At 42.4% G+C, this 23,115-nt stretch overlaps 1 protein-coding gene across 1 annotated transcript in view; it reads right to left on the reverse strand.

Moving 5' to 3' along the window:
* The window catches only part of SRGAP2 (SLIT-ROBO Rho GTPase activating protein 2), a 226,279-nt gene that overhangs the window by 27,407 nt on the left and 175,757 nt on the right, over positions 1 to 23,115 (reverse strand). Inside the window, exons 10-13 of the mRNA XM_012657865.1 lie at positions 16,403 to 16,487; positions 13,315 to 13,342; positions 11,438 to 11,462; positions 5,151 to 5,211 (exon numbers count right to left, since the gene is read on the reverse strand). Of these exons, the coding sequence (XP_012513319.1) occupies positions 5,151 to 5,211; positions 11,438 to 11,462; positions 13,315 to 13,342; positions 16,403 to 16,487 (199 nt within the window). The remainder of the gene's footprint in view (positions 1 to 5,150; positions 5,212 to 11,437; positions 11,463 to 13,314; positions 13,343 to 16,402; positions 16,488 to 23,115) is intronic.

The raw sequence follows: 23,115 nt of genomic DNA on the forward strand, positions 1-23,115 counted from the left end.
TAAACAGAGGAAATGTGATTCCCTGATTTGTAATGGGACTTAAGTTGTCTCCTCCTTCTAAGGGAATCTCCAGAATATTTCTCACAGTGTGGCAGGCGACATTAAAACCCCATTAATACTGGTGTAATCGTATAGTACTATATTAGTAACCAATGGGATATAAGAGCCAGATAATGTTTAAACAGAGAATGTCAACAGCAAGTGCTCCCGACAAACAGTCACGTACCAATGGCTTGTCAGAAACACAGTATAAGGAAATGTCATCTCAGAAATCAGGCTACTCAGTGTTCTAGCTGGTGAAGCCACTGCACTACTCCCTGAGAGAGGGTCACCTCCGTACTTTGTGGTGGCTTAGATCACTGAAGAAAAGCAGCCTTGGCCTGAGGGCCCAGGATAAGATGAAATGAGAGGAGAGCTCATCGGAAGCCAGGCTGCAGGCCTGAACACACAGAACTCTCTTTCGGCCTGGTTTGTTTGCCCTTTGAGAACCTATGTTTTAGAAGGACCACTGTATGTTCTTGCTCGACAGACAGAATCTTTAGTGTCTAATCTGATGCTTTGAAAAGCAGGAGCATTAATAAGTGTCTGGTTTCCAGAGAGTAAAGGGAGAAACTAGTTGGCTTTGTATTATAATGCAGGTAAATCCTTGCATAACCAAAGTGACACATCCACGATCATTTAAACTTTTTCTCGGTGCACACCTACCATGGAAGTATAAAACCCATCAGACTTGGATAAGTTATTGGGAAATGGCACAAACCCTTCCATTTTGTGCTGGATCCAGCCATTGCCAAGAGTTACTCTCCTAGAGAATTCCTGAGATGATAGCTACAATGGCCACCTCACGCCCACGTTACTTCTCTCCCTTCCTTGTGAAAATGGTGGGATATTTTTCCCCCATGATTCAGTTTGCGTTGTTCCTCACATCACTTCTCCTCCCGTAAGTCTTCTTGGATCACCCTCAGCCACCACTGAGCTTTCTCCTCTATATACTGGAGGCAATGATATCCACCTCCCAAGGGATTTGAGGAGAGTCAGGATGTGAAAATTCCCAGCATTTGGGGGGCCACAGACTCTATTGAGACTGACAAAAACTGTGGACCCTATCACCATTAAACACATAGACACAAAAATTAACCATAGCTTTTCAGGGAGTCCATGAATATCTTGAGCCTCTATTTGGGGAAAAAATTCAATTTAGCCGAACATATTTTTTTTTTGAGCAGCTATTATGTGCTAAGTCTTTTTTTAAAAATTGACAATATATTTATTTGCTTAATGCTAGAACACACATAAAATAGTTCCAGAATTGTTAATCCATACCCTTGTGATGAAAAAATGAGAAACTACTGTACAATATTTGTTTACAGCTCTTTTTGTCTTTAGACTTACAGTATGTAGCCAAAATACTATTTTCCCCTAAAGTTACTTAGGTTACTTATTTTCTTCCTCATTCCCCCCTTCAGCGTGGTTATGTTATTCATTTGTAATACAATTAGGTTTATTTGTTACTGTTTGCCTTCTATTTTGGGTTTTACCCACATCCTGGCTTTATTTACTTGTTTATCTTTTGACTGTGGGAGACATGAATATAGTTCTAAAAGCCAAAATGACACAGAGGTATGCTAAGAGAAAGGCCACTTTTCTCCCGTATCCCATTGCTCCATTCTTTTCACCCCTTTCTCACCTATCCCTGTAGAAAATCAATCAAATATTAATTAGTTTCTAGATTCATCCTTCCTGTAGTTCTTTTTGCAGAAATGAGAAGATACATAATGTATATATATGCATATATCCTTTTCTTTTTTACATGAAAGATAACAAAATGGAAATAGTGTCTATATAGACAGTCTCTGACTTAGGATAGTTTGACTTATGATGTTTTGACTTTATGATGGTGCGAAAGTGATACGCACTCAGTAGAGTCCATACTTCAATTCTGAATTTTGATCTTTTCTTGGGCTAGCGATATGCGGTACGATACTCTCTTGCCATGCTGAGCAGCAGCAGTGAGCCACGGCTCCCAGTCAGCCACGCAATCGCCAGGAGAAACAACCAGGACTCTGCAGTGCACTGTGTTACCAGATGATTTTGCCCCACTGTAGGCTAATGTAAGTGTTCTGAGCATGTTTAGGGTAGGCTAGGCTAAGCAATGCTGTTAGGTTAGGCATATTAAACATATTTTTGACTTATGATATTTTCTTTCTTTTTTTTTTTTGAGACAGGGTCTCGCTTGGTTGCCCGGACTAGAGTGCCGTGGCATCAACCTAGCTCACAGCAACCTCAAACTCCTGGGCTCAAGCAACTGCCTCAGCCTCCCGAGTAGCTGGGACTACAGGCATGCGCCACCATGCCCGGCTAATTTTTTCTACATATTTTTAGTTGTCCAGCCAGTTTCTTTCTATTTTTAGTAGAGATGGGGTCTCGCTCTTGCTCAGGCTGGTCGCGAACTCCTGAGCTCAAATGATCCTCCCGCCTGGGCCTCCCAGAGTGCTAGGATTATAGGTGTGAGCCACTGCGCCCGGCAACTTATGACATTTCCAACTTATGATGATGGGTTTATCAGGAAGTAATCCCATCATAAGTCAAGGAGCATCTGTATAGTATGCTACCAAGGTGACATACTATAGATAATCTTTTTTATTTTGTTTTTCCACTTAAGAGCATATCCTGGGAATCTCTCCATGTCAGTTCATGGAAATCTTCCTCATTCTTTTTTCACAGTTGCATAGTATTCCACTGAATTGATGTACCATTCATTTTTTCAACCACTGTTCTATGTAAAGGCATTTAGGCTGTTTCTAATATTTTGCAATTGCACACAGTGTGCAATAAATGATCTTGTGCATTATCATCATTGTTACATCGTTAGAGTTGTATATTCACAGTAAATTCCTAGCAGGATTGCTGGATCAGAAGATAAGTGCATATGTAGTTGTGTTAGATACTGCCAAATTCTCTTCCAAATGGGTTGTACCAGCTTGCCTTCCCATTATCAACATATAAGTGTGTCTGTTTCCCCAGAGCCTCACCACAAAAACGTGCTAAATTTTTGTGTCCTCATGCACTGTGCCTGTACAGGGACAGAGACAGGTACATTCAAGCACAATTTCCAGAACCTGTCTACTTCTCAGCTAACACCCCAGACTTGGCCACCATCATGTCTTCCCTGGGCTACCGCAGTAGCTTCCTATTTTCTCCTTACGGCCTTGTGTCTGTCTATACAGCAGCCAGGGACCCTTGAAAAAGATGATTCCCTGTTCAAAATTCTCTAATGGCTTCCCATGTCACTCAGAATAAAATCCAAACACCTATCTTAGCCTATGAGGCCCTAAGAGTCTGGCTTCCAGCTTCATCTCCTGTCACTCCCCTCCTCACTCACGCTGCTCCAGCCCCACTGGCCTCCTGCATGCCGCTCCTTGCATATATCAAGGGTCTCCGCACTTGCAGTTTTCTCTCCCCAAGATGCTCTCCCCCAGATATCCACATGGCTCATGGCCTCATGACTCTGCTCAAATGTCCTCTTCTCAGGAGAGGCCTTTCCTCTGAACCCACCTAGAAGAGTGTCCCCTCTCTCTTCTCCATCCCCTCACTTTGCTTTACTTTTCCTCATGACACTCACCGACACCCGACACGCCGTATTTATTGGCTAATCAACTGATCATCTGTTTAACTATCCTTCAGTGGAATATAAGGTTCATAAAGGCAGAAACTTTTTATTGGCACACAATAAGCAATCGATATATATTTGTTGAATGAGTGAATGAAATGCATGATGAATGAATAGTAGTAGTTCACACTTTCTTCTTCCTATTGTCTTTCAGGCACAAATAATTCTTCCTCCTCTGAACTCAGTTTGGACTTATCTTTGCCAACTGCTTGACCATTAATCATTACTATCTTGTGAAATTCCTTATATTGCTATTCTGAATTACCACAGCTTATCTCTATTTATTTAACTTATCACTTGCTTACTTATTTTCTCCCAAGTGAATCATAAAACCACTTAAAGACAGGAATAGTGTATTATTGCTGTTTCTCTTTTCCTACTTGGCAATGCATGGTGTTCAGCATTGATCAGGGATTTGACAAATATTTGTTGACTGTTCAATAGTGATATGCAATGCTGTTACTTCAAGTGAATAGAGATAAGATTTAAAAACTAGCTGATTAAAATGAGGTAAATTGTAAACATGCTAAAATAATTACTATTTCAAAAATGAACCTGAGAAATGCCCCAGTTTAGAGGGAGAGAGGATGGCAAGGAGAGGGAGAGAGATTGGCTGCCTCTGAATTTAGACAAGCAATATTTTACAAACTTCCTTAGCTCCAGGAAGGTCATTCTGTCGTTTTTCCTATCACTGGACAGGACAGCATCTAAAAACAATTTCTGACGCCCAGTTCCTAGAAATCTTGGTAGCACTAGTTCAGATATTTGTCCTTTCTAAACACTCTTACACTTGGAAAATCAATTCTCTGGCAATTATCTCCATCCCTAAATTCTGTCCAACCAGACCAGTAGCTGGTGAGGAATGAAGCTTATGAGATTCAGCTTCATCCAAGCAGAAGATAGCGTGATTTGATTTAGGTGAAGAAAGAGCCAGCGCCTGTAGGCTCTCCAAAGTTAGATACAACTTTAAGACCAGTTACTAGCTAAGCTCTTGGGGACATTGTATTCAGTGAGATCAAGCTAGAGCAAAAACTGAATATTATTAGTAATCAGTGCAACATTAGAAAAGGAATTGTTTTCAAACCAGTCTTATACAGAAAGCCAATGTAGCAAAGCGGTCAGCTGTGTGGTGGGAGCTACCTACGCACCCAAAGACCATGAGTAATGGTGAAACTGCTGCCACCATGTAACACCAGCTGTACTTATTCACATAACAGCTGCAATTTAAAACTCACTCTCAATTAGAAAAAAGGGCGTGTGATAAGTGGCTGAATCCATTTTGGGTCCAAACATATGATGTCATTCTATGCCTAGGTGTGGCCATTCCGAAGTAGCAAATATTATGTGAACAAATAAAAATTTATTCCTTTTCTGAGAATGTCAGGATGGGAAGTCAATCTCTATTCTTATTCTACAAAGAATTCCTGGAAGTTCTTCCCAATCTTTGCACAAATATGGGCAAGGCTGTAATCCTGCTTACCATGTCTGCTGATGAACCGGATACAGCTTTCTACCACCAGAGGAATTGCCTGGCTGGAGTCCTGAAAAGCCAAAGAGAAACACGTTAGAATCTTCAAAGAGAGACAGCCCAGGGTCAGAGAAAATGGGTCAAACAGTGCGTAACATGTCTCAGTCGGATCAGTGGCCAGTCCACAAAGAAGCACCTTCCCTGTCCTCCAAGCTCCAGCGTACAGAAACACAACGGCCAACTTGGAAAGCCACAGAGACGCCTTCAATTCAGCATGTCCTAAACAGAACTGATCATTTTTTACCCAAACCAGCTCCTTGCCCCTGGCCATCCAATCAGTCATTCTCTCAAGTCTGCCTCTTAAATATTTCTCGAATCCATTTACGTCTCTCCATTTCTACTGCTACCAACCTAGTTCTAGCCACCAATATCTCAACTCCCACCCTTGCCATCTTCCCATCTACGTTTCTCTTCCTTCACAAAGTGGTCAGGTGATCCCATCATTTAAACTCTCTCAAAGACCTCTCATTACTCTCTTCACGCTGCCTTGCATATCTGGAATCCTGCCTTTGCCTCCATTTCCATAGTTTGCTCCTCCCCTAGTTTCTGCTAGGTCCTTTAGGTGGATTGGTTCTGGTAACAACCTTATAGAGTACATATTATTATTAATTATTATTATTATTAAACTTATTGGACAAATGAGGAACTGAAGGCTCAGTGAGGTTAAATAGCTGCTTATGGTCACAGAGCTGGTAAATGGTAAATTCAGGATTCAAACCCAGGCAGTCTCCCTCTGAGACTGAACACTACCATACTGTACCCTAGGAGTTCAGCAAATATTGCCAGGTGTACATATTAAGTATCACTAAAAACTAGTAGGGTTTTATAATGTAGCTAAATGCACAATATTTCAGTTGTGTGAAAGAGATCAGGCAGAGGCGCCCGAAACCGAACTAAGAAAGGGCTTTAGACGGACAGACACTGGACTCTCAAGTGGTATGGGTCCACGTGACTTCTGCCCATTTCACGGGTTTCCCTGTGCCCCTCCCCTGGTCCTAAATTTTCCACAGTAGCCAGGGGTTTTGGCCACTATTAGGGAAGCAGCTGGGTATAATGAAGAAGTCAGGCTGAGCAAAGAGCTGGCTTAGCCTCTAGCTCCCAAGCTTGCCGGGAACTAGAGATGCTGCCAAAGGGAGTACTGCACGAGCCAAGGTGGAGCTGGAGTCAGGAAGGTCTCAGCAACCCAAATGCTCATCTTCGTGACCCCCAAACCCATCTGCTTCCTCTAGTTTTCCAGCTACAGCAGCCAGTGTCTGCCCTCTTCTCGGTATCACTGACTTTTGCCAGTCAGGTAGGGTACTCTTAGAGAAAGAATCTTTGTCTTTCTTCCTTACTGTAATGAAGAAACTGGGTTCCACTATAAAAAAGCCAAAAAAGTCTCAATTTTGGGGAAGGCTTTTTATGGTTACAGACTTCTGTTACTGTATTTTTCATTTATAAATAGTAGCAACAGGAGAATGAAGCTAGACCTCTATCTCTCACCAGATACAAAAATCAAATCAAAAGGGGTTACAGATTTAAATGTAAGACCTGAAACTAATAGAAGAAAATATTGGGGAAATGATTTATGACACTGGTCTGGGCAAAGATTTTTTGGATAAGGCCTTAAAAGCACAGGCAACAAAAATAAAAATAGACAAATAGGATTACATTGAGCTAAAAAACTTGTGCAGAGCAAAGGAAACAATCAACAGAGTGAAGAAACAACCTACAGAATGGGAAAAAAATCTATGCAAACTATCTCTCTGACAAGGGATTAATAACCACAATATATAAGGAACTCAAACAACTCAATAGCAAAAAGCCAAATAATTCGGTTAAAAAATCAGCAAATAGTCTGAGTGGACATTTCTCAAAAGAGATATACAAATGGCCAAAAGGCATATAAAAAATGCTAAACACCAGTAATCAAGAGAAATACAAATCAAAACCACCGTGAGATATCATCTCACCCTAGTTAAAATGGCTATTATCAAAAACACAAAAAATAACAAATTCTGGTGAGGATGTGAAGAAAGGGGAACGAGCCTACACTGCTGTTGGTGGGAATGTAAATTAGTACAGTGACTATGTTAAACAGTATAGAGGTCCTTCGAGAAACTAAAAATAGATATACTATATGATGTAGCAATCATAGATCCTATATATCACTGGATATATATCCAAAACAAAGAAAAAAAAAAAGAAAGAAAATCAGTTTATCAAAGTATCAGTACATCTGCATTCCCATGTTTACTGAAGCACTATTCACAATAGCTAAGCTATGGAAGCAACCTAAGTGTCCATCAGTGGGTGAATGGATAAAGAAAATGTGGTGCATGCACGTGTGTGTGTGAGAGAGAAAGAGAGAGACACACACACACACATATATAACGGAATATTATTCAGCCATAAAAAAGAACAAAATTCTGTCGTTTGCAGCAAGATGATGGAACTAGAGGACATCATGTTAAATAAAATGAGCCAGGCACAGAAAGACAAATATCACATGTTCTCACTCATATGTGGGAGCTAAAATAGTTGATTTCATGAAAGTAGAGAGTAGAATGATAGTAACAAAAGGCTGGGAAGTGGGGTTGGGGGAAGAAAAGAGGTTGGTTAATGAGTACAAAAATACAGTTAGCTGGAATGAATAAGTTCTGGTGTTTGATAGCATAGCAGGGTGACAATGGTTCATAATAATTTATTGTATATTTCAAAACAGCTAGAAGAGAAGATCTGGAATGTTCCCAACACAAAAAAAGATAAATATTTGAGGTGATGGACATGCCAACTTGTCTGATTTGATCATTGAACATTGTATTCATGTATCAAAATATCACATGCACCCCATAAATATGTACAATTATTATGAATCAGTAAAAATTACAAAAAAAATAGTAGCAGCAGGGATAACAAGAATAGTGATATGAGAATTTGTAAAGTTTTGCTGGTCCCAGACTTGTACATAAAGACCCAGAGGGAGGAAAGTTGGGAAGTTTACGGGTTACTGGCTTCAACAAGTTATGTGAGCATAAAATTCTGCCTGGACCTGTAGGAAATGGAATATCGATGGTAGTTAAAGGTAAATATGAAGCGTTGGCAGGAAACAGAGCATCAAGATATCAACCTGCATGTCCGTGGTTACCAGTAGCACTCAGAAGTAGCCTAATAATCTGTGGCAGACAAGGGTGGGCTAGAGATGGCCTGTCTTACTGCAAAAGAGAATTTTCCTAGTCCCCACCTCTCCAATGTAGGCTAAGATAGAGTCCAGCAGAAGCAGAAAATGGGCAAAGTTACAAAGGCTTTGAATGCTCCTGCCACCCTCCTCTCTCCTTGTGATGTTTCAGAGCTATGAGTGCATTTATTTCCCTGAGATGTGCCTGTGTGCTCCTGTGGTGTCCCGAAGACCTGCACTTCACTTGACCTTGCATACAGCTGACCAAACAGTTTCTTGGTCTCAAACTCCTGGCCTCAAGCGACTCTCCTGCCTCAGCCTCCCAAAGTGCTGGAATTAAATGAGGGAGCCACGTACCTGGCCATGACCAAGTGGGGGCTATATGTTTTTATTCACTGTCTGTCTTTCTCTTTCTCATTCTTGCTTCCCTCCACCAATGTTAGAATCCATGTCAGTTTAATCTTTTATATGTACTATTTTTGGTCATATAACCTCAGGTTTGGAAGGGGCTTTTAAGGACTGTCAGGCCAAATTCCCATCCAAGCAGATTAAGGAAACTTTAAACTAAAAGTGGAGGGAGAAGGGTAGGGCATAATTTGGAAAAGACAGTACAGCAGCAGCAGTCCAGTGATCTGCAGATAAAACAATCAGAGAAGTAGCCAGATAATGTCTAAATATGCATTGTTTGGCATAATTTCCTGAGTAAGAGGATTAGGGTTTTTGTCAGGGCTAACCTCTATTACATTTGTTAATTTCTGTTGTCACCAAGGGAGAAGATACATCTTGACAACTGATTAGATGTGGGTAATGAAAAAAAAAAAGCATCAAAGATAAGATTTGGGGCCTCAAGAACTATGAAAAATGGAGAGTCCCCATGCACGAAAATAGAGAAGCGAAGGGAGGAGCTAAGGAAATCAGAATGTGGTGGGGGAAGGTGAAGAGACCGGTGCTGAGAGTAGAAGGTGCTGCTGCAATTTCAAGCATAAACATCCAGTCAATCACTGAGGAGTTAGATCCAAGGACTCAGAAAGGGCATTATAGAACAAAAGGATGCTTAGAGTAGGGGAGAAAGATTCATCTGAGGGAACAAGAGTGACAAGGGAAGGAACATGGAGCGATGTCAAGAGAGGACCAAACCTTGGGGGAATGCCTAAATTTAGAAGAATGGAGAAAGAAGGGCCAGCAAAGAAGATATGGACATCATGGCCAGGAGAGAGAAAATGCTGGGCTTGCAGCGAGCACAGAAGGTCTAGAAGCAGCAGTGGAAGTGTCTCCTTTTTAAAGAAAGGTCTTGGATGGTTTGAACCTAGTCTTCGCCAGGGTCAAAAAGGACTCGAACCCATTAGGGACCCTTAAAAAACAAAAGCTACAATTCTTTCTCTTGCTTGGCTGATTTGCCGTAAACAAACATTTATTTCCTGATTATTTATATAATATTACTCATTTTCCAAATTACTTACTATTTTAGCCTCCTGCCCATTTTAGAAAAGCTTTTTTGCTGATCCACCAGTAGATTTGAACTGCTAGAGAGAAACTGGGGCAGCAAAAGGAAAACAAGGTCTTTATTTGATTGGGGGTTTTGGTGTATCCTGGAACTCTCAGTCAAATCTAGCACCAGGCAAATACTCTTTGCCTGCAACTGCTTATGCACAGGAGGATGCAAACCAGTTGGGTGCCATTCCCCACGATGGTGAGCCCGACCAAGGGCACAGACCACCCGCCAAACTGTGGTCTCCGGCACCCCTGCAGCCAGCATGGAGGCTGCAAAGCCTTGCACATGTGCTCCATCTAAAAGCAAGACACCCAGTTTCAGTCCAGGAACCGAAAGCAAAAAACTTGTCCATTTCTGGACAAATTATCCCTGGGAGGCACTAGTTTTAAATGAAATTAATGGGAGAAAGGAAAGAAGAATAAATAGAACAAGAGGAAGGAGAGTTGCAATGAAATTTCTATAATTAAAAAAAAAATATGTCATTGCATCTGATGGTATTCTCATCAAAATGGGATCCGAAGTAGAGAGAGGGAAAAATAGTGACAGCCAAGCTGAGACAAGTGAGGCCTATGTCATCCGAGTTCCCCAGCTGAACCGCCCACCCAGCTGGAGCAGTCGGATGAGCCGAAGAGACGCTGGGGCTGCTGACACCACGAAAACCACGCACCCTCCGCATTCGATTATCTCCCCGTGGCTAGAGCTGCTGCGAATTACCCAAAATGATTTTTTAAAGCCTGGATCAGCTTTCCCTTGAGCAGATACAAAGATATTTCTGAGCTCTCTCTACCCCCTCCCTGCTAACTGCCTACTGCATAGCTGATGTAAGCTTAGGGGACTTAAAATCATTTCAGCATTTGCCATAAAGTATAATTAGGAAGTCAAATTTGCTACTGCAAAAAAAATACTTCAATTAATTTTTTTTAAACAAGCACAAGTGCTGTTTAGATTATCCACTGATGTGGATTATCCATGCCACTGCTCTCTAAGATCCCTCCTAATATGGGTAATGAGAGCTGGCTGCCCAGCAGCAAATTTTAATGCAACACTGAAGTTCATGCACAAAATTGCAGAGTTGAACAGCTCCTGCCTATCATTCCTAGACCAGACTTAATCTTTGCATTGTTAGCATGTCTTAGGAATACATCTAGGTGACTATACTACCAGAAACAATCAAACAAAATCTGCAAACTTAAAAGCAAGATTGTCTAGTTTAGGTAATTAGCTGTCGTGAGTTATCAACATATTAGCACATATGTAGGAAATGGCAGGCCTTTTGTGATCTCTTGGAAAAGGATGCCACGGGTAGTTCTGGACCAATCTGTCCCAGTCAAACCAAATCCCTAGTATGCAAGAGGATAAATGACTAGAAAGGAAAGGAATAAGTCAAAAAGACCAAGACAACTCCAACTTAAGTTAAATCTATGAAGTTGCCATAATAGTAAGCATATTATAACTAAATGGTATATTCCAAGTGCAGGCATGAAGTCAGAAAAATGTCTATCCCGCCTGTCCACAGTGGAGTTTCATAAATGGCTGTGGGATGTACCCAATTTTCATGCCAGACCGGCCTGGCTCTTGTTGGGCCCTTACCTGTTTCCTCACAGTTGAGCTACGCCTGTGGTCCATCCCGCCAAGTCAGAGACGACCGAGACAGGAACAGCGAGGAAAAAGAAAAAAATCGGGATAGAATGAGACAAATGACCTCTCTTAAACCCAGAAGTAAAGTTTTTAATAATTAAAAACAATCTGTGTGCTGGTTAATGGGACAAGTTACATTATTCAGCTCAGTCCCGAAAGTGGCTAAGAGACTTCATCAATTACTTCCCAAATAAAGCCCAATAAAGCTCTTTTCTTCACAAAAGCATAGTGGTCCCTGTTTTTAATGTCTACCACCAGTCAATATTGGAATAGGAGGGAATTAGTTCAATTTACAGTAAAATATATTTAGGTTGGACAGGAAGAAGATCTTTCTGTTTGCAAGGAGATACTGGCAAACACCAAAGGATGCTGTCGGGTTTTTTGTTTTGTTTCCTCTTGGAAATCCTTCAAGATCCCTATCTTTATGGGAAACAATTTTTCTGAATTTAAAAGGTAGAGCATCCAGTCTAGAAGGAACCTTAGGGATCCTCTGGGTCAATGTTTTTCAAGCTGTGTTTAGCCTCAGAAGCCTTTTCTCAACAGAAATCTGACTCAGAGGCACAACACCCAAACCAGGGAGGGCAGTGCCGCCCTGCTCTGAGTGAAGGTAGGGACCAGACCTGGCCACTGGGCATCGCTCTGCCCTGCCACCAGGCCACTCCTGAGGAACCTCTGTGGAATTCTAGAGCTCCTCGGACCTAGTATAATGCTCCTGTCTTATAGAAGAGGAAACCAGAGTTCACAGAGGGGAAAAGTGCCACCCAAGGTCACACAGTGAAATTACCCAGCGGCAGGAAATTCACCTCTGTCCTTTTCAGTCCCACAGAGCCGTCTGCAGATAGAGGACCTCAGGTGAACTTATACTAAGACTCTTTCACCAAGAAGATATATTCCACGGAATTCCATTATCCTAGGCCATTATCCTTGGACTAGTTGACTGTAGTCACCAAGACTGGTATATTAATGGGATCTTTATTGTAATACACAATGACAAAACCATGAAAGCCAAATGAAGCTCTCTCTAAATAACGAGCCCATAATTGTAAACGGCCTCATGATTATTGTGTGTGTTGGCAGATATAAGTGGTTGATATAATGGGCTAACCCAGGGTCTCTAAGGAGTCCGGCCCATTAAAGCCCTTCCTCCAGTTAAATCAGCACATTTGAAGGCATCTTAGAACTGCTGGCTGAATGAACGCACTGCACCCTGCCAGCTCACGAGTTTCCTCACAGCAGCACCATGACTGGGAGGGAAAATATTTGGCTGGGTCGGGGAGGGAGGGGAAGGTGGGGAAAGATTGGGAGGGCTGCATACTTGTGTGTCAGGCAAAGACTTCTACCAATGCTGTCTGGCAAGCCAGCGCAATGTAATATTCCGTTATCCGGCAATAGTCACCAATTAGGGGCTGTCATCTTTCCCAGGAATAAAAAATCAGATCAAATGCTATCTCTTAATCTTCTTTCTCTGGCTCAGAGACATCCCAAAGCCCACATGCTGAAGTTTAGTACTTAGGGTTAGGTTACCAGGATCCTCCAGAGTCGAACATTTATTTTCCTTGCATTGCAGTGGCTTTTCGGAGTCTCTGAGACTATTTCAGCAAAGGATAATCTGCTCTTTCCCCAAAGTCTCAGAAAAGTCCATTTCCATCTGAGACCAGATGGGGTCAGCAAGGCAAAGGGAAGGAAACAACCCTCTCCCTAGGCCACTGCTTTGCAAAGTCATTGGATGTCTTTACAACTCAACTCCCTGGCCCTTTCCCAGGCTAGGACTGCTCAACCCCCATGGGCCTCTCTTTATCCCTCCCAGGCCTGTTCCAGGCCATACTTACCTGGCTAGACTGCAATCTGTCCGCTGACCTGTTGGAAAGACAAAGGCAAAAAGCATATTTTTGTGCTGTGTTGGAGCAGAAGGGGTGAAGAAGGGAGACCCACTCCTAGGAATTACCACGCCCTGCCCATCTTTCCAGACAGCCACTAGTATAACAGAGTGGTAAAGAAGAAAAAGGAGACAGAAGTGCCCAGAGCCTCTTTCTGGGCAAGAACCGTTTCTGATGCTGATTCCCAGTCCAGGGTTGCCAGAAACTAAACCTTAGGTTTGAAAATTCTGCTTTCCAATGGGAAAACAGGGGTGGATGTAGGGGAAAAATAGCAAGACAAATCATACTTTACACAAGAAGCCTTCTCAGACATAAAATTCGGCTATTCAATTTCTCTTATGTGTATATGGAGTGTATGTGTCGGGGGGGAGGATAAGTTTGCTTGCTCTTGAGTAGGTGAACACACACACACACACACACACAGAGTTAGGGTTAGGAGGGGAAGAAGAAAAAGGAGCTGTTTGAGGAGAGAATGGAGAGATTTAAATGTTGATACCGCTATCAAATCATGGTTCTCAATCCAACAGTGGGCCCTAATAGTTTAAGGGGTCATTGCCAGCTTTAAAAAATGAAACAGAAAATCTTAAAGCTCATAAGAAATGTTCTTATGTTTTTAAAAAATATACATGCTTGTATACATGGGCCATGCTTTAATATATATTGCTTTCTTTTTAATATATATTGCTTTCACAGTTAATGAAGGTTGATCTGTATTAGACCTGCATTGTTTAAACCGGGGGCCAAACCCCAGCAGGTGCTAAGCTGGGGAAGTAGGGATTACCTCCCACACTTCTCATCCAAACTCCGGGAAAGGCAGCTCCAAGGGCCGAGGGAGGGAAAGGCTTTTCCTTGCCTTTAAAGGTTGCTAATTGTTGATTACAGTTCAGCTCATCTTGAGCAACACCATCCCCCACCCCACCACCCCGTTACCAAAGGCTCAGCTTTCATCTGCAAAACTATTATTCTGAGCCATTATTTTCAACATCTGCCCCATTTCCATTCTGGAATATTCATACACATCAATTATCCCTCTGTGGCAAGAACAAGGGACTCTTGCATTATGGTGACAAATATATACAGAAAGCAACTACATGGTGACTTGCACACAGGAAGATTTACATTTTTTTTCCTTTATTGCTAGAATCTGTCATCTTTAGACTCAGCAATTTGCAACCTTCATCCCTCCATAGTAATACGGTTGGTGCTTATATGTGTGTGTCCCTCCATAGTAGTATGCTTGGTGCTTAAATGTGTGTGAGCAAAGCCATTTACTCATGTGTGTGCATGCACATCCTGACCCCAAGGCCCTGCTCCCTGTCTTACTTATGGGCTATGCTCAGATTGTCTTGACAAAAAGAAATAACAGCCAGAACTTGCTTCAAATAGTTCTGGGTTTCCTTTCCTCCAGTTCCCCATGGAGCAATCTGATAACCCAAGAGTAAAGATTTTCTATTAGCAAAGTTTGGCTCTCAGTGTGCCCAAACCTGTTTAGTCTGAGTCCCTTGGGTGGTGGGGAGGAAAGAGAAACAGAAGTTAACTAACAGGTTTTCTTCACATAAAAGAATGCCCTAAAAAAATCACAAGATCTGGGGCTGGGGAGGGGAACAAAAAAAAAAAGATAGAAATCATAAGATCAAAGACTAAAGAAAAAAAATTAATCATCTGGGGGAATTGTCCTAGGTAGGAAAAGGATAGAGTAAGAAGGGTGGGTAAGAAGCTCTGGTATAAAAAGTGGGGCTTTGCCAGGTGCGGTGGCTCACGCCTGTAATCCTAGCACTGTGGGAGGCAGAGGCAGGAGGATTGCTTGAGGTCAGGAGTTCGAGACCAGGTTGAGCAAGAGTAAGATCCCGTCCCTACTAAAAATAGAAAAATTAGCCAGGAGTAATGGTGAATGCCTGTAATCCCAGCTACTCAGGAGGCTGAGGCAGGAGAATCGCTTGAGCCCAAGAGTTTGAGGTTGCAATGAGCTAGGCTGACGACACGGCACCCTAGCCCAGGTGACAGAGTAAGACTCTGCCTCAAAAAAAAAAAGTGGGGCTCCAATTCCTGGGGCCAATGAGTATTATACACTTTCCTACACTCTGCAGTTTATCTGCAAAGTGCTCAAGAATTTATTTAAAAATGTTAGAGCTCTTTGTAAGTGCAGGTTTGTCCGTCACCGATGTTAACACATATTCCCTGCAGCCTCCCTCCTCTTCTTCTCCCTCACATCTTTAGGTGAAGAGATTAGTGGGGGAGGGAGGAAGGGCATTCAGAGGCATCCCCAACCTGGGAATCCCATTAATCATAGGATGCTGAGAGCTAGGCAGGAGACCCAGGCAGGGTGCCAAAAAACCCCGGGGAAACTTCTCTTTCAGCCTCCGCCTTCTGTTTGACAGCCAAGGAGAGAAACTGCAGAGTGCAAGTCCAGTTCTCTGCCTTGCTACTTTCCAGGGTCTGGTTAAAATCATCCTATGAGACGAGACAGTCCATTCAGCACCATGGCCTGAGCACAGCCACAGCAGAGAGATCCTTCAAAGCACTTGAACAACATCAGGACCCTTCAAAGCAGAAGGAAACTGATACTTTCCCTGGAAGCTACAGAAAGTGGCAGTCTGTCCATCCCTCCTGCATTTGAGGATCCCCTCCCCTCCTCAGAGCAGCTGGGGATCTCATCTCACAGCTCCCTGCCTTCTTGCTCCAGCCTGGGTCCTGCCACAGAGGACTGAGAGTTTTAACAAAGTGTCTGGGGAGTGAATAACCCCTCGGCCCCTTTACCCGAGCCATAGCAGAGGAGGCGGAGGAGGGGGACTGGGTGCAGAGCAGACATGCTCCATTTAAACAAATAGATGATGCATGTTAGTGCTTCATTAAGCATTGGCCTTTTCCCATTACTCAAGCAGTGGTTTGGGGCATGCGCTTCCACATCAAACAGGCCAGGAAAAGAAACGCATTCGAATAAGGAGATCGAGTCCACTTGGCTGAGGATGGAGGCCTGTGCTCAGCAAGAAAGCTGAGCTGGTCTCACTGCCAGGCTCTAGCAGAGGGTTCCCACACTCACTTTCTCCTAGGGTTTTCTGCAGAAGGTCATGCTTGGCTTGTAGTTTGGTGATGAGGTTCCTGCCCTCCAGGTACTCCTTCATTTTCTACAAGAGAAGAAGAGGAGAAAGAGTAATCAGTCTCCTGAAGAAGGAAAAAAATCACGGATGCTCAGCTGGACAATTCAATTCCTTTTTTTTTTTTAGAGGTCATTTGGTTTCTGACCCAATTTCCAACAGGTCCATTTTTTATTTCTGTAAGGCCCGGAGCATACGGGCAGCTGCTGATTTTCGTGGTGGATTAGTATCCTGTTCCATGTTTTGCTGGGAGCCCCACGTTGGCTAGTATATAGAAACTCTTTCCTAGAGCCCCCATCTGTCTCCTTCAGTGTCCCTGAAGAAGAGCAGGGAGGGTGGATAGACTCCCTGAGCCCGTCTTCTTGGTATGAGGACACACACCTGCTCTTAGGCACCTCCACTGACATCCTGTCCTGCCCCGGCCCCTCCCCGGTGCCTTCCATCACACCAGGATCGGCGTTAGTGGCGCGCTCAGCCCCTGCCTCGGCTGCAAGCCCCGCATGCAGAGCACCTTCGTCTGAGCCACATCGCAATCAGCCTCCTCCTCCACTCTAATGGCGTCTTTATGGAAAGCCTGGGACTCCCGAGCACTCAGAGGAAGGGGCTGCCCCCCTCCATTTGCATACACACCTACAGTTCCAAATACAAGGTGAAGTTTTGGAAATGTAATCCCACCTGCTCTAACAGTCAAAATATGATTGCTGGGCTGCACTTGCAGGTTTGCTGTCTCTCAACCCTTGTCTGTCCAGTGAGCGACTGTATTTTCCCAGACAATTCATCACATCTTCAAAACAACTCTAGGAACTGTTATTATCATTATCCCCATTTTACAGATGAGGACACAGATGTTTGCAGAGTTTAATTAAGTTGCTCAAGGTCAAAGAGTGAGTGGTGGAATCAGTATCCAAATACATGCAGTCTGACAATACAGCATGTGCTCTTAACCACCATGATAAAATGCTCCATCCATTGTGACGCAGAACAGGAGGAAAGAAGCAGAACTAAACTTCATAGTATAAATTCTTTTTATATGTGTAACAGCTTAAGACGTTTTAGAGCACTTTAGCGTATATTTTCTCATTTGATTCTCATAATAAATAACTCTTTACAGCACATAGGGTAGACATTATTATTTCCTTATTACAGATAAGAATATGAGCTCAGGCGAGGGGTATTAATAAAATTGCTCATTGTTGCAAGCTAGTAAGTGGTAGTGCCAGGCCTGGACCCTAGGCCTTTGAACTTTCCACACAGTGTCTTTTGCACTCTCCCCCACAGCCATTCTTGGGATCTTAGTTTGCCTTGGTTGTCTCCTACTGCAGTAGCTCTTAGTTAAAAAGTTCACATTGTACAGCAAAGTATAGAGTAAAAGTAACCCCTGCTGTCCATCTGCCAGACCAGCGGTCATCTGCCCACGTCTAACTCGGAAGCCAAATGGCAGAGTTTCCCAAAGTGTGACCTGTGAAATCACTGGCGATATGCAAGATTGTCGAGGTGGTAAACAGATACAACATTTTAAACTAAAATAGTTTTGTCTGTCTTTTAATGTGTATTAAACAAAAATGTAATACATCAAACCATTGATTTCATGGCTATTACCACTTAGGGTTAAGACTGGGAGAAAGAAAAGGTGAAAAAATGGGAGTTACTTTTACTCTATACTTTTCTGTACAATGTGAACTTCTAACGAAGAGCTTGTCCCTCTCTCTCTCAAACAAAAGAAAAATCTGCTTTCTCTGGGATGCAGTCCCTGGCACTCCTGTGCTCACCCAGACGGCCCTGTGTGTACCTTGAAAATCTCCATGAGAGCACTTCTCTTATAGCCCTGTAGCAGAGGGTTTATCACTCCTGCGTCTTTCTCTCTAGACGGCCTCCTCCCTATGGTCAGAGCCCACGCCATTCATTATTCTCTGCATGCCTGATGCTTAGGATCATGCTTAGCAGATAACAGATACTCAATAAATGCATGAAGAATGGGTAAATAAATGAGTAGTCCCACTCTCCTCTGGATAGAACCTTCTTCAGCAGTTATAAACCAAGCCCCTAAGTGTGCTCCTCATCTCTAAATTAAATATCAAGCAAAGCAAAAACACACTGTATACCAAATCATTTCTGCTGCGTTATCACAACCTGTTCCCTCTGCTCCTTCATGCTTTTGCACGGGAACATCTGCATGAAAACAGGCTCTGTTGTCGCCTTCCCTTTTCCATCTGCTCCAGCTGCCAGCTCACCTGCTGTCAGTCTTCCCTAGGTGACATCCTAATCCCCAAACAATGCCTAACTGTGGGCTTGGAACAGTACTTTAGGGCCCATAGGTGAAAAGCCTTCAGGAAACATCCACTGCTAAGAATGCAGTCCTCAAAAGCCTCTCTTTGGAAGGTTGTCCCAGGAGATTCTTAAAGGTTTCCTAATGAGGAAAATTCACCAAGAAGCTATAACCCTCAAAACAAGACCAGACTGCTCAGAAAACAGATGAATGTAAATTCCTTCCTTTCACTCGTGTTTCTACTTGTGATTCCGGAAATCATTTTTTCATTCACGTTCCCAGTTCACTAGTTAACTGTGGCTGTCACTGGTGAACCATTAAAATAAATAATAATCTGATAAAGAGGGATGATGGATTACCTTTTCGGGTTCCATTAAACCCTGAAGGATCAAAACTGTGTCAACTGCATCCCTAATACTGGCACGGAAACCATGGTTGGGAGTTTTCCATCTATGTGAGCAGCGGATGGGAAGGTAAAGGCATCCCAGAGTTTGTGGACATGTTATGTATCCCTCCCCCACCCTGCCCCTCTGTCAACATTCATGTCTATGAGATGTAAGCTGGGGATAAATGACCTTGCCCTTATTGGTAGAGCTGAGTTAGAAGGTTCTAGGCGCTGCGGGACAGACACACAGAGAAAGGAGCTGAGATAGCTGAAGGTGAGAGAAGAATAAGTGACCTTCAATGATTTCTGGAGACCAGGAGGCCAAGAAAAGAGCTGCTTATTATCTCAAATCTCAAAATTCCCTCCTTGAGCAATTAGGGTCACTGTCCTTATTCAAGGCATGTTCCAACATTAGGTAATTAATTTTCTTTCATTTCACTTCCTACACTCAGCTTCCCTCAACAAGCGCCCAGAAAAGTAAAGTGATTCGCTGGTGGTTTCCTCAATGGAGGAGCAAAAGAAAGGGTAATGCTTTATTCTAGGTATTACCAAAATAAAATCAGGTTTCTAAAACACAGTCTGACCAGTGCCCATCCCCCACAACTTTCACACGCAAATGGATCAAAATTGAGAATTTCTTCAAAAAGTAGGAAGGGAGGCAAAGAATCTATTGGGGGTTTTATTTTGTGTTGTGTTTTACCATTGCAAAACTTCAGTTCAGTTTTTATGATTTCATTAATTCATTTCCTAATAATTCCTAATTGGTTATTAACTGTCAGCAATGAGTTTTATTTATCGAAAAGTATTAATATTTTATCTTTCTGAGCCTTCCCTCCCTGATCGACATTTTAGTTGGATTAAAATGAAAAGGATTGAGTTGGAATATTCTACACTTACTAACTCTTCTAACCTGGGACAAATCACGTAACCCCTGCCCCCTGTCTTAGTTTTTCCATCTGAAAAATGGGAATAGTATCTTTTTCACAAAGCTGTTGAGAATGAAATTGGGTAACAAGCAGTACTGTGATTAGCACAGGGCCTGGCACATAGCAGGTACTCAGAAAGTGTTCCTTATACCCGAATCACCTGCTCAGTTAACTTAAAAACATCCCTTCCCTAAACTTTCCTTTATGCTAAAATGTAAGAAGGTGAATCAAGGCAGAAGGTTTTGAGCCTTTCAAAAAAATTAGTAAGAGGCACGAGAATACTTTTCAAATTTCATTTTTAAAAACATCTTCCCTTTAAATACACTCTTACCACGGGGGTATAAAACTGATAGATCTTGCTTATGCTTTGGATTCAATCTGTGTGAACCCAAGGCCATAAGTTTCCACTGCCACGAAGGGGTGGAGTGGGCAGCAGTGAGCTACGCCTAGCCAACTGCATGCACAGAGATACACAGATGTCATTATTGTGGCTGCTTCCCCACCATCCAGGCACGCTGACATTTCCCCTCCTCCCCGTCAATTTTTAAAATAGGAAACAGCTGTCAGACAGAATACGTAATAGCGTAAACCTCAAATGGAGCACATCTCCCCAGTTTAATTGACATGACAGGGGCATTCACTCATTTGTACCTGCTTAGCACACATTTACCTAGGGCCTACAAGAGAATACCAAGGTAAAAAGATCTCAGATCACACGTTTGAAGTCTAGTGGTCTAGTCCAGTGCCCCAATGGCCAAGACACTGCCTTCTCTCCTATTACCTTACCTGAACCTGTCCCTAAGAATTCAGGCAGACTAGCTTTGTTACTGCATCAGCTATAATCCTTAACCCCTTCCCTGCTCTACTCCCCGTACAAGAACCTCATACTCCAACTCCCCATACAAGGAAACACTTAGGAAAAATGCCAGCCTTAATAAGGCTTGGAAGCCTTGGCTAAACAGTGAGCACTGCTCCCTATGAGCAGGGAACTGGTTAAATAAATGATGGCGCATCCATACAATGGAATTCTGTCCAGCCATTGAAAAAGGAGACAGATCTTTTTGGACTAATATAAAAATAATATCCAAAATAAATTAAATGAAGAAAGTAAAGAACAGTATGAATGGAATACTTCTATTTGTACTTCTATTTTATTTCATTCCATTTCTAATGTAATTTATTGTGTTAAGGGGTCTTTACGGATATGTCAGTTGTTGCCCAGGCACAGACTATCTCTGGAAGGACACAGAAGAAACTGGTTTCAATCACCAGCAGAAGGGAGGGCAGAAGGGGTCAGGAATGAAAAGAAGCTTTACAATACTTTCTCCTGTATGCCCTTTTGAAATCTTTGCACCTTAAAAAAAAAAAAATCTATTTTTAACAATCACAATAAAAAAGGCAATGAGAAAAAAGTAGGTATCGCTGAATTATGTGTTATAATAGATGAGTGATAAACACAAAGCCAAGGAGATCAGGAAACATGTCCCCACTCAGGGCAAATAAGAGGAGAAAGTTGCTGAGCTGCTCCTGAGCCTTTCCCTTCGCCTCAGCAGGGTAGAGAGAAAAAGCCTGTGGGTAGAGACCAGGTGACCAGAGTTCCCCGTTCAGCCCTTCTGGAGAACCTTGAGCAAACTACCCATCCTCTCTGGATTTATTTACTTATTTTTAAATCTTTCAGATGAGAAAGGTTGGGTTAGACGATTTTTAAAAATCAATTCAAGTTTTAAAATTTCATGATTATTTTCCTGTGACTCTCGCAAGCAACTGACCTTTATAGAGAATGTTTCAAATTTCTAATTGATGTCATCTGGCCGAATCAGTCTGATGATAGCCACCAGGGGTCAGAAAGCTTTCCTATCAGCTATGGTCACTAGGCACACTACCTAGGAGTCAAGCCATGACAAGGGACTCCTTTCTCAACTTTCCAAAAGGAGCTTCCAGGATGCACTGCTCTGACATCTTTGAAGGGCATAGAAAAACACAGGGGCAATGTTTGTAGAGGCAACAGACCAAAAAAAGCACATCGGCATTTGTATGGGTTGTATGGTAAATTGGCAGCCACTGTGTTTAACATGGGCACCTCCTTTTCTTAAATGTCTATTTCCCTAGCCAAAAAAGCCCTTTTATCATGAAATGAATTATATGATGCATTTCAAGCACAAGCCACAAAGATGATGAACTCTTTTGTAAATCCATTACTAGACAAGTCCAGACAAAAACTGTTCCTGCTAGCCAAGGAAATTTGCACACAATTTTGATAAGTAGCACTAGGGCCACAAAAGACAGGAAATGGGGTAGAGGACATCAATGCATTCAGACAGAAGGTGAAAGGGGGAAAGGATTTGAGAGGTCACCAGTGTGAACGCGGTCATTCCTGCTTTTACTAAAGGTCAACCCTGAATACAAATTTTATAGATTCATTTAAAGCCCAAAAGCAATTCTGACAAAGACTATCTTAAGTACAGATTTTTAAGTCCAAAATTTCTTACTTAACCTAAAAAATGGGAATATTCAGCAATGTAACGAGATTGGGTTATTTAAATAGTGTTATATCTATGTAGTCCAGACAGACCAGCCAAACAATCCTATTATTAAAAGCCTCTAGAGAGTGTTCAACAAGCTCCTTAGATAATGAAGCTTGGGGAGGTGACACATCCCTCATTATAGTCAGAAAATTCTCTTAACACCTGAGCCAGGATTTTGCATGCCTTTATGCTTCTGCACGTGCTGCTCTTTCCTCAAGGAATGCCATTCTCCTCCCCGATTTCCTGCCTGGTTCGCTCACCCATCGAGATCAAGCACAAAAGTCACTTTGTGTGTGATGCTTCCTCAATTCCACTCACCCTGGTTGCCATTCAGGAAGATGTGCACATACGCATTTTAGAAATTTTTATTTTTTTTAGTTATAAAAATCTATTGTAACTGTTTAGGAATATACGAAGTAAAAACGAAAGTTATCCCTTTACATGCCCAATCCCATCAATTCCCTCTTCATATTACACTGTCAGCATTCCCAACTTGTAGCACAGTGTCTGGCAAATAGTAAATCCTCAATAAATGATCAATGAATAATTCAAAGAT

Source organism: Propithecus coquereli, unplaced genomic scaffold (genome assembly GCF_000956105.1).
Source record: "Propithecus coquereli isolate 6110/MARCELLA unplaced genomic scaffold, Pcoq_1.0 Scaffold563, whole genome shotgun sequence".
Taxonomy (NCBI): Eukaryota; Metazoa; Chordata; class Mammalia; order Primates; family Indriidae; genus Propithecus; species Propithecus coquereli.